We start from the raw sequence: 12,039 nt of genomic DNA, 5'->3' as shown, positions 1-12,039 counted from the left end.
TAAAAACAGAAAGAGGGGCAAACCATAAGAGACTCTTAACTACGGAGAACAAACTGGGGGTTGCTGGAGGGCTGGAGGGTGTTGAGGGGATGGGTTAAATGGCTGATGGGCATTAAGGAGGGCACTTCCTAGGATGAGCACTGGGTGTCATTGTAAGAGATGAATCACTGGGTTCTACTCCTGAAACCAAGACTACACTGTATGTTAACTAACTTGAATTCAAATAAAAAAATAAAATACTGCAACCAAAGTAAAAGAAAGTATGAACTGATAGATGACATAAGATGAGCAAACTGATGATGGCTGTTGAAGCTGGGTGATGGGACATAATCATCCACTGAGGCTATTTTCTCTACTTACATATATGGTTGAAAATGTCCACAATAAAACATTTGAAAAAATCGAAATCTACATCACTTTGCTGATAAAACTGCTTCAGCATCTTCCCCGCGGCGGCAGATACGTCCCAGCTTCCTCAGGACGCGTGACGCACACCAACCTTCTACGGGTTGCGGCAGATGCTCAGCCACTCCCCAGGGCACCCAGGCCTGGCTGGTCTACAGTCCTGGACATTTCCTACGCACCATGCTCTTTTACATCTCTGTACTTCCACACAGCATAATTGTCTGTCCTATCATCCATTCATCCATCCATCTATCCATTCATCAATCCATTGATACATTCATCCAAACATCTATCCACTCATCCATCTATCCATCCATTCATCCATCCATGTATCCACTCATGCATCCATCCAACCATCCATCCATCCATCCATCCATCCATCCATCCACCCACCCACCCATTTATCAATCCATTGATACATTCATTGATCCATCTATCTACTCATCCATGCATCCATCCATTCATCCATCCATCCATCCATTCGTCCATCCATTCATCCATCCATCTATCCATTCATCAATCCATTGATACATTCATCCATCCGTCTATCCACTCATCCATCCATCCATTCATCCATCTATCCACTCATCCAACCATCCATCCATTCGTCCATCCATCCATCCATCCATCCAACCATCCATCCATCCCAGTACCCAGCACTTGCAATTTTCCCTGAGCCACAGAGGACACAGAAGTGTCTCGACAAAGGTCCTCGAGCAGCTCACAGCCACAGGACAGGACAGGACAAACAGACGAGTCCCTGAAGCAGAGCAGCAAGGAATGGACCACAGATCTAGAAAACACACGGAATGTGAAAGCACCTCTGCTGGTAGGTTCCCGGGCAGAGAGAGAAAGCAGAATGCTGCCACGTGGACACGGTCGTTCACCACCAGTAGTGACAGGAGACTGGCCCCTGGAGAAGAGACACTCGACAAACAAAAGGAGACTCTGTTTCTCTGCAGAGGGAGACGAGGAAACAGCTAACACGGATGGACGGAAGAAGAATGAACTCAGTACCCACTGGGAACAAAGAAGCACCACCATTTCCAAGTAATCACGGCCTGGTTAGGGTCTCGTGAGACTGAAAAGCAGCAACAGTCCCCCTGCCCTACCGCTGAGCTGGGACTCAGCCTTCCTCACGGCCACAGTGAGTATGCTGGCACTGCTCAGCCCCCACCGGCCTGTCACCGTCAGGCGGAAGCGGTGCATGCCCACTGGAAGCCCACTCACGGTGGCGACAGCCTTGTCACTATTCCCCATCTCCACTGCCGCTTGACTTCTGTAAAGCAGGGGCGGGAACAACAAAAGCAGAGGTATTCTGACTGTGGCAGGTGGGACATCTGTGTCCTAACACAAGTCCCCCTTTACAGCTAAAACATATGCCGTCTATGGAAGTCTACAGTAACTTTTTATCCACCTAAATTCTCTAGTTCAGCATATGGGTTGTGAGGCAATGCCAATTTTAGACTAAGCCTGGGATTCCTTTGGGAATAGTTATTATTTACTTCTTAAGAGCAGATTCAGGATCCCAGGAGTTTGAGCATGCAAACCACAAAGACTGTCACATGACACAGGACCCCCTTAAGCTCTTTATCTCTTTGGTCTACAGATGGTTTAAACGAGTGTGAGGGCCTCACACAGGTCCTCCCCACACCTCTCCCGTCCTGAAGCTCACCCACGGCAAGATGGCCCTTCCGCCTGGCATGGCTCCACCTCCCCCCCAAAGCCAGCCAGCATCCATCGTGTCCGTCCACGCTATTGTGTCTACTCTTCGGCAGCCGTGCTCGGACACTTCGAGAAAGGGGCTGAAATCCCAAGTCCCCGGCACGCTCAAGCTGACTGTTTAATGTGGAGACGGGACGATGCTAGCCCAGCGCCAGGGTGTGAACCCCGCCTGCAGCTCAGTGACAGAGGGACTACCTGACGGGCTCCCGGTGGTAAAGGGCGATGCCCTGGTCGTCTCTGCTCCTGCTGCCGTCCAGAGTGGTGCTCCCCACCGGGAAGACCAGCTCCTTGTCCGGGCCGGCCATGGCCACTGGGGACCTGTTGATTTCTAGAATTAGAGAAATGCTATGAAAAACGGTGATCTCTTTGCATTAATCTGCAGTCCCCTGATTTTTTTAATGTTTATTTATTTTGAGAGAGGGAAAGAGAGAGTGTGCGTGCATGAGTGGGTGAGGGGCAGAGAGAGAGGGAGTCCCAAGCAGGCTCCACGCTCAGCACAGAGCCTTACGGCAGGGTTCGATCTCACCAGGAGACCATGACCTGAGCCGAAATCGAGTCGGACACGTAACTGACTGAGCCACCCAGGCACCCCTGATTTCTTGATTTAAGCCAATTACTCATGTCTGGATCAGAGAGTGTCCTAAGGGAACCCTGGGGGGGACCACTGCAGGCCTGTGGCTGAGCCAGCACTACACCGTTCTGAGGGGGAGACCAGGGGTCCAGACCACAGGTTTGGTTCTTTAAAAGACCTCAACAGTCATGGAGACAAGAGAGAAGGAAAAAGAACGAGGATGGGAAGCTGGAGGGAAGAAGGACTGGGGACAGAGTGGGGGAGGCAGGCAGGAAGGAACTGGACGGAAGTCAGTTGACATCTATGTGAACACACCTGCTCTGTCAGGCAGGACTGACCCCCCCTCCCCCGCCCCGTCTTTGCAGCCCCGGGCCTATCACAGTGCCGGCTAAGTGATAAATGCTCAAAACATTTTGGTTACACGTTGAACAAAAGGAAAAGACATAAGGGGCACCTGGCTGGCTCAGTCTGTACAGCACACAATTCTTGAGCTCAGGATTATAAGTTCAAGCCCCACAATGGATGTAGAGATTACTTAAAAACAAAATCTTAAAAAAAAAAAGATTAAAAAAAATAAAAGGTATAAAGTACCACTGATACTGATATTGAAATAAATAGATTTTCTCTAAAAAAAAAAAAAAAAAAAAGTCAAGTAGTCAAAAACTTTAGTAGCAGTTACCCGATATCTGGACCATGTCCCACCCTCACTGTCCTACTCAGTAAAGTTCAGTGGTCCAGGGGCCTCTCTTGCCCTTAGGATAAAACACGTACGTGAACATCCATTTGCAAAGCCCTTGACGGTGGGCCCCCGCCTCCCCCCTCCAGATCACCCGCAGGCACCCTAACCCCTGCCCCTCACACGCCCACATCCTCACTGCTTTCTCTTGTTCCACTACATTCTTCTTAATTCTTTGGACTACCAGACTCTCTTTCATCCCATGGACTTTCTCCATACTGTTTCCTCTGCCTAAAAAACTCTTCCTCTTGCCCTTCTCTCCCCAAATTCACCTGGCCAGATACAACCCAGAGCTCACGTAAGACTCTGCAGATGCCTCGAGCCCAGATAGGTGTGTCCTTTCCCTGGGCTCCAGAAGCACCGTGTCCATCCGCTAGAAATGCACTGATCATGAGGTTTTCACCCATAAGCCGCGGGAGGACAGAGCCCAAGTCTATCTTGTTTAATGCCACATCCCCAGCATCTAACCCATAGCACCTACTACGTATTAACTGAAAAAATAAAATTAAATAAAATAAAAAATAATAAAATAAAATAAAACAATAAAATGCACTGTCTACAAATTGAGTATATTTTCAGTTGCCAGGACACTGGACGGCCTACAGGGACCAGCAGCATCTTCTAGAAAAGTTCGAAAGCCAAGACCATTGGCAAGCGAAAACCCAACTACCCTTAGGTTATTTAAATGTGTAGGAAGGCAGAGTCCTGGATTTCCATGAGACCATTACAGGATTGTGAGGTGACCTGGGGTCAATTCTCCAACATCTGGATACAAGCCATGTGAGTATCAGGCCACACATCACAATCAGCCTCTGCAGCAGAGTGGAACACGTGTGGGCGTGTCCACCTGGCAGGTGGAGCCCTCGAATGGCCCTGAGGATGTCCATCTGGTCCTCCACACCATGGTGTAGACGCACATTCAACACAAGATTCAGAACCGCAATGGAAAACTGGCTTTATATTAAGATTTAGCTCTTCCAGCCCCTACTTCTTCACAGTTAAAAGATTTAGAGAATTTGCCACCAAATTTGGCTTGTCTGAAGCAAGAGGCCCAGGTGTCATTTCTGCCTTAATCTCTGGGGCCAAATCCCTTTCCCATCCCACCTACGAGGCTGGACAGTCACAGTGACCACAGCAGTGGACTGCTGTCTTGAAGAATCTCTCACCATCAGCTGGAGCGTATAGTTTCCTTCCTGCATTTCAGACAAATGAAGGTATGGTGTCTTGATGCCCTGATACCAAAGAGACAAGAAAAAAGGAAAGAAAAAAAGCAATTTTAAGAAGTAGTATGACATAATGAAAAATGAGTAATGTTGTTAAATATGGAGATCCTGCTTGAAAAAGAAATGTGTGTGTCCCAAGAAAATGCAATGTAAAAGTTCACTGTGTATCCTCATGTGCTTCTTGAAGAAGTATAAATTAATATAGCCTTTTTGGAAGCCAATCTGGCAACAGCCGTTCGCATGGCAAACGAGCATGCTCTTTAACCAGCAATCCCACATCTGTCTGCCTCCACCAGAGAGAGCCCACGTGCACAAGGAGGCTCACACCGGACCCTGAGGAAGCACGGGCTCTGATAACAAAAACTGGAAACACTCTCAACGTTCATCAGTGGGGAGTGGCCAGACCCGCCATGATACATGATACAATGCTCGTTTAAAAGAGATTAATTTAGGGGCACCTGGGTGGCCCAGCTGGTAAGCGTTCGACTTCAGCTCAGGGCATGATCTCACGGTTCGTGGGTTCGAGCCCCATGTTGGGTTCTGTGCTGACAGCTCAGAGCCTGGAGCCTGCTTTGGATTCTGTGTCTTCCTCGCTCTCTGCCCCTCCCCCACTCACGCTCTGTCTCTCTCTCTCTCTCTCAAAAATGAACAAACATTTAGGTAGATTTATAATGAAATGGAAAGATGTCAAAGACATACATCATCAAGCAAAGAGAGAAAGTTGTGGAACAAGGCATATAGTGTGCCGGATACTGTTACGTGTCCGTATACATATACACGCAAGGATTCTGGAAGGATGCACATTAAACTGACCAAAGTAATTTATCTCCAGTAAGGGGACTGGGGCGGGATATGGGTTGTATTTGCACTTTATCAGAAGTTCACTTTTTTTTAACCATAAGAAGCAATTCATGTATTACTCTTATAACTAAAAATAATTTTTTAAAATTCTAAAACAAAACTTTTCGATATTTTTTTTCCATTGAGTATATCATAGCTACACTTGTCTCCAAGTTAATAACCTTTCATTTTGTTGCTGTTTTGTTGTTGTTGGTAACATTTCCAATTATTGCTTAGGTCTGAAGTTCATGGCAACAAAGAAAGGATTTTTAATCTTAAATCCTCGTATACTTCACTTACTTTCATAGATCCCGAGATTGACTAAAGATAAATATATCTGCATGTATTTGTTAAAGGTTTTAATGGAAAATTGAAAAAAAGATGATAGAAAACCAACTGTGTTGGCACAAGGGGAACTTGTGAAATTTGAAATATATACTTTTAAGAACTTAAAAAAAACACTGAGGTTTTTTTCCAGTTTTTGTTATCGGCTTTTCTTTTTTAAAGTTTATTTTTGAGAGAGAGTGAATAGGGAGGAGGGGCAGAGAGACAGGGAGACACAATGCGAGTTGTCAGCACAGAGCCCGACATGGGGCTCAAACCCACGAACCGCGAGGTCATGACCTGAGCTGAAGTCAAACACTTCACCAACTGAGCCACCCAGGTGCCCCTAAGTTCTCTCTTTTAAACTAGCATTGTATAATGTATCATGGTGGGTCTGGCCACTCCCCACTGATGAACACGGAGACTGTTTCCAGTTTTTGTTACAGCTTTTCCCTACTTTTTATTTATTTTTTTTTTCAACGTTTATTTATTTTTGGGACAGAGAGAGACAGAGCATGAACGGGGGAGGGGCAGAGAGAGAGGGAGACACAGAATCGGAAACAGGCTCCAGGCTCTGAGCCATCAGCCCAGAGCCTGACGCGGGGCTCGAACTCACGGACCGCGAGATCGTGACCTGGCTGAAGTCGGACGCTTAACCAACTGCGCCATCCAGGCGCCCCCCTACTTTTAAAAAAAAAAATTTTTTTAATGTTTATTTTTGAAAGAGAGAGACAGAGTGTGAGGAGAGGGAGGGGCAGAGAGAGAGGGAGACACAGAATACAAAGCAGGCTCCAGGCTCTGGGCTGTCAGCATAGAGCCCAACGTGGGGCTCAAACCCACAAACTGCGAGATCATGACCTGAGCCGAAGTCAGAAGCCTAACCGACTGAGCCACCCAGGCTCCCCTCCCTACTTTTGACTAAATAAAGTGAAGCATTTTTCTCTGAAAAGCTTTACAAAAGTGTAATTTCCTAGTCCTCACTTCAAAATTACTACAGTTACATGAAGGCTTATGTACCCAGTACAGGGAATGTTGTGGCAGACGGGAACTGGGCAGACCGACACGTGTCACCTGGCGCCCACAGAGCCACCCCATCGGAGTGCTCCGTGGGCTTCCCCATCCGGAGCAAAGCTGCGGCAGGCTGCCTTGCATGACGTTTCCACGAATGTAAGAGTCTGGTTTACAGTCGTCTTTGCGATTTTCCAGTTAATAAAAAGTTCACCTCTTTTAACATCTTAATCTGTCAACCACTGGACAATCACCTTGTTACTGCAGATAAGGAAAAAATTCCTGATAATAAAGTTTATATTGGATTATTTCTAAAGTTTCTCCCAATACTAAAATAAAATAGTATTTCCGTAGCAAATGCTGGATCAGACTTTCTCCAAACTAGCCTCAAGATCAAGCTGTCAACATGGGACCCGCTTAGTTGCTATTCCGTGCTTATAGAGAATGCATGAGGGGAAAGGACGTAACTTTTGAAGATTTGTGAATTCCGGGGCTCTTCCAATAGTTGTAATCTATCAGATAATCTTGTAAAACATATTTTCTAGATATAACTGCCCCCCACACACATAGCAATACTTTAGGTAGGTAGGTAGGTAAATGTGTGAAGAGATAAACAGATGGACAGATGTACCGATGGATGGATGGATGGGCAGGCAGATGGATAGCTGCATGGGTGGGTGGATGGGTAGACTGATGGACGCATGGGTACACGGTTGGGAGGGCAGGTAGGTGGACGGATAGACAAGTTAAAGTCTGAAGGCAGGCAAGAGAACTTGCCTGCATGGCCACCTCTTTGCTCTCACTCCCAGGACCCAGGGACCACTCATAGAGGACAATATGATTATCATCACTGCTCCAATTTCCATTCAAACACATGGCGTTTTGGGGCAAAGTTATGGTCTGATTTGGTCCTGCGTTGGCAACCGGCGGATGGTCCACAGCACCGCTGCCCACGAGGACTGCAGTTGTGGAGTCAGTGGCTCCATCCGAGTCTGTAACAGTCAATCTACAAAAAGAAGAGGAGGCCATCATGCTGCAGGAAGATGCCAAGTCTGAGAGCAAATGGCCAATTTAGTCGGCTTACGGCACCCTTCTCAGAACAACTCAGAACGGGTATAAACAGGAATTTGAGGATGAAGCTGAGAAAAGAACAGAGACTTGAGGATTTCTTTTTATTTGTTGCTGTCCATTCACTTTATTTTTAGCTAGTAATCTAGTCACATGATGGAGTTTTATCTTATATGGGTTTTGAGATGCTAGATGAAGAAATCTTCCTCAGCCAACACAGGAGCCTCTCTCTCATACCTGAGACTAAGAATGTGTCGGGTTTAGGTCCCACCTTCAGGTCTGGCCGTGTAGAAGACAGTAGACCGCTCATCGATTTTCATCTACAAAGCTTCTGAATTTTTTTCTTCTTTTATAGAGGACTTAATATAATTATGTTTTCAGGACACTCCTTTCAGGCAATTTAAGGATCAAGCACTTTTAAGTAAAAATGGATGCTAGACCTACACAAGCCAACAACAGGGAGAAGTGTACTGACCCTCATGCGGTAAACTCACTCCTGATGTGGTAACGGATTGGGAAATACGGTTACTTCATCCTTTCGGGGTAAAGACGTCAGTTCTGAACAGCAATGGGTGCGATTTAGGTGTTCATAGGAATCTGACCCTGAAGCCACGGGAAGAACACAAGCCTTGCTTGTAGTAAGGGTGTGTGCGGGGTCCGTGTGTACAGGGCCGTGTATTCTGCGCACCCTTTCTCACTATCCCGCAGACTCCATGCAACCAAGAGCTGGATGCCGGTTCTGGCTCTGACAGTCAATCAAGTATCCTGAAGTCCTCCCTCCTCAGCCAGGCTGTCAGGACGTGTGCTGGGCCCCTAAGGGAATTTCACCCTAGTAAAAAGGGGACAGCGGCAGCGACCTGCCTCAAGCAGACGATGAATTTAATAAGTATCAAATCATCCTCAACACCCATGACATCGATCTGAGGACGGACGGAACAGACCACACAACTAGAGGGAGAGAAGAGGCCACGTCGTGGAAGGCAAAAGGTGCGGAGACATGATTTGGGAGAGAAACAATCATGGGTGCTGCGGAGGGGAAGAAGCCCTGATCATGGAGAGGGACAGAGAGAGAGAGAGAGAGAGAGAGAGCGTGGCACACAGGGGATCACACAAGAAAAGCACTCCCCCAAAACCACTGACTGGGAAAATGAGAGGGGTGATTGCTGGGAGTCTGTACAAGCAGCAGAGCTCAAAGACTGAAGTTTTAGTAGAAGTTCGGGTCGTGGCTGGTGTGGAGCCCAGGGGGCACAGCGGCGCCTCTGTGGGGGAGTGGAGGCCCGGGAGCAGACAGTGCAGTCTGAGGGTCGTGCTGGGAGAGCCAGGTCCCCTTCTTGGAGTGCATTTGGGAGAGGCAGCAATGCCTCTCTGGGGCCAAAGAGCCCTTGGGCTCCACTGGGCCGCCCAGTTCATTAGCACAGGTGCAGAGACACCTGCTGAGGGCAGCTAACCTGGAGGCCAGCCTCTTGCCGAGCTTTACCCTAAACTCTAAGTGCCTGTGCGTTTATGTGACTGACCTTCTGGGACAAACCAGCACCAGCCCCAGAGCAGACACCCTCCCCCAGAGGGTCAGCGTGGGTCCCTAAAATTCTGGAACTCAGCTGGTGCACTTGAGATAAAACACACGCCTGCTGGGCAGGCAAGGGGCCCAGACACAGACAGGGTGAAGGCAAGGATCTGAGGGATGCCTGGGACACATGAAGGGAGATTGTTCACTCTTCTGTGGAGGCTTCCTGGACAGTGGCAGGTGCAAACTCCCATCTCTAGCGACAAGGGAGAGGGCAGGTGCCCTTTTTCTCCTGCACCCATCAGCACTGGCAGACCAGGGAGCAGCAGAGCGCCCACAGGGCAGGCGTGAGCCACTTACACCAAGCCCTGCCCCGCTGCACTCTGCAGCTGCTTCTGACCTAGGGCTATGGGCCCCTCCCCCAGAAGACCAGCACAAACACCCCCACCTGCACGCACCGAGTCTACTGACCACAGAGCGCTGCAAAGATTCAGTTCTAGTGGAAATTGGGTCTAGCTTCTTTAAGTAAGCAGACCAAAGTACACATACTTAAAACTCACCACACTCTGGCCAAGGGCAAAACATTGCCCATGGCAGGCAAAGAGAAACTCTGCAGGGGACTGACCTGAGGGAAGGAGCAGCCAAAACACAACAGCAGAGTGCACACAGCATACACCAGAGACAACTCCTGAAGCACCAAGCTCTGGACAGTATATGACCTCTTCTTATAGCCATTACTCTCAAGAGGAGAAAACATAACAGGCTTTCCTAACACACAGAAGACAGAGACTTAGACAAAGTGCCAAGATGGAGGAATTCATCCTAAAAGAAAGAACAAGAAAAGGTCACCGCCAGGGACCTAACTGAAACATATATAAGTAATATGCCTGATTCACAATTTAAAACAATAATCATAAGGATACTAGCTGGGCTTGAGACAAGCAAAGAAAACACCAGGGAGCCCCTTACTACAGATAAGAGATGTAAAAACTAGTCAGACTGAAATAAAAAATGCAGTAACTGAGATGCAAAACCAACTGGATGCAATGACCACAAAGAGGGCAGAATCAGAGGAACAAATAAGTGATACAGAAGATAAAATTATGGAAAATAATGAAGCTGAAAAGAGAAAGAAAAATCTTAAATCACAAAAGTAGACTTACAGAACTCAGTGACTCCATAATAATAGCGTTCATTATCATAGGATTCCCAGAAGAAGAAGAGAGGGTAAAAGATGCAGAAGGTTTATTTGAGCAAATAAGGGCTGAAAACTTCCTAATCTGGGGGAGGAAACAGATATCCAAATCCAGGAGGCACAGAGGACTCCCATCAAAATCAACAAAAGCAGGCCAACACTTGCAAAACACAGACATAAGGAAAGAATCCTAAAAGCAGCAAGGGAAAAGAAATTCCTAATCTACAAGGGAAGAAAAATGCAGTTAGCAGCAGATCTCTCCAAAAAAACTTGGCAGGCAGAAGGGAGTGGCATGATATATGCAAAGTGCTAAAGGGGAAAAGTATGTAGCCAAGAACGCTCTATCCACCAAGGCTGCCATTCAGAATAGAAGAGATAGAGTTTCCTGGACAAACAAAAACTAAAGGAGTTCATGACCACTAACCCAGTCCTGATGAAATATAATTGAGGACTCTCTGAGCAGGAAAGAAAAACCAAAAATAACAGAGAAAATCCTCGGAAATGACTTTACAGGCAATATGCTAGCACTAAATTCGTATCTGTCAATAATCACTCTGAATCTAAATGGACTATATGCTCCAATCAAAAGACATAGGGTATCAGAATGTATAAAAAACAAGACTCATCTGTATGATGCCAACAAGAGACTCATTTTAGACCTAAAGTCACCTACAGATTGAAAGTGTGGGATGGAGAAACATTTATGCTAATGGATGTCAAAAGAAAGCCAGAGTAGTTGTGCTTATATCAGACAAACTGTATTTTAAATCAAAGGCTGTAACAAGAGAGGAGAAGGGCACTATATCATAATAAAAGGGTTTGTCCAACAAGTTCTTGCAATTGTAAATATTTATGTGTCCAACGTGAAGGCCCCATATATATAAATCAATTAATAACAAACATAAAGAAGCTCATTGTTAATACTATAGTAATAGTAGGAGACTTTAATACCTAACTTACAACAATGGACAGATCATCTAAGCAAAAAAACAACAAGGAAACAATGACTTTCAATGACACATTGGACCAGATGGACTTAATAGGTATATTCAGAACATTTCATCCTGAAGCAGCAGAACACACATTCTTTCCAAATGTACCTGGCACATTCTACAGAATAGATCACATACTGGGTCACAAATCAGCCCTCAACAAATAAAACAAGATGGAGAACATACTATGCATATTTTCCAACTACAACACTATGAAACATGAAGTCAAACACAAGAAAAAATTTGGAAAGACAACAAATACATGGAGGTTAAAGACCATCCTACTTAAGAATGAATGGGTTAATGAGGAAATTAAAGAATTAAAAAATACATGGAAGTGGGGGAGGGGCCAAGATGGCAGAACACCATGGAAGTTTTTTTTTGCATCTCTCATCCCTGCAATATAGCCAGACCAACACTAAACCATCCTGCACACCTAGAATACTGA

General features: G+C 46.3%; 1 protein-coding gene across 1 annotated transcript in view; it reads right to left on the bottom strand.

The window, feature by feature from the left end:
* The window catches only part of KIAA0319 (KIAA0319 ortholog), a 74,158-nt gene that overhangs the window by 17,263 nt on the left and 44,856 nt on the right, over positions 1–12,039 (bottom strand). Inside the window, 4 exon segments of the mRNA XM_047857868.1 lie at positions 1,518–1,684; positions 2,326–2,458; positions 4,546–4,669; positions 7,610–7,838. Of these exon segments, the coding sequence (XP_047713824.1) occupies positions 1,518–1,684; positions 2,326–2,458; positions 4,546–4,669; positions 7,610–7,838 (653 nt within the window).

The sequence above is a fragment of the Prionailurus viverrinus genome, chromosome B2, assembly GCF_022837055.1.
Source record: "Prionailurus viverrinus isolate Anna chromosome B2, UM_Priviv_1.0, whole genome shotgun sequence".
NCBI lineage: Eukaryota > Metazoa > Chordata > Mammalia > Carnivora > Felidae > Prionailurus > Prionailurus viverrinus.
This window is presented reverse-complemented; position numbering and strand designations above follow the sequence as displayed.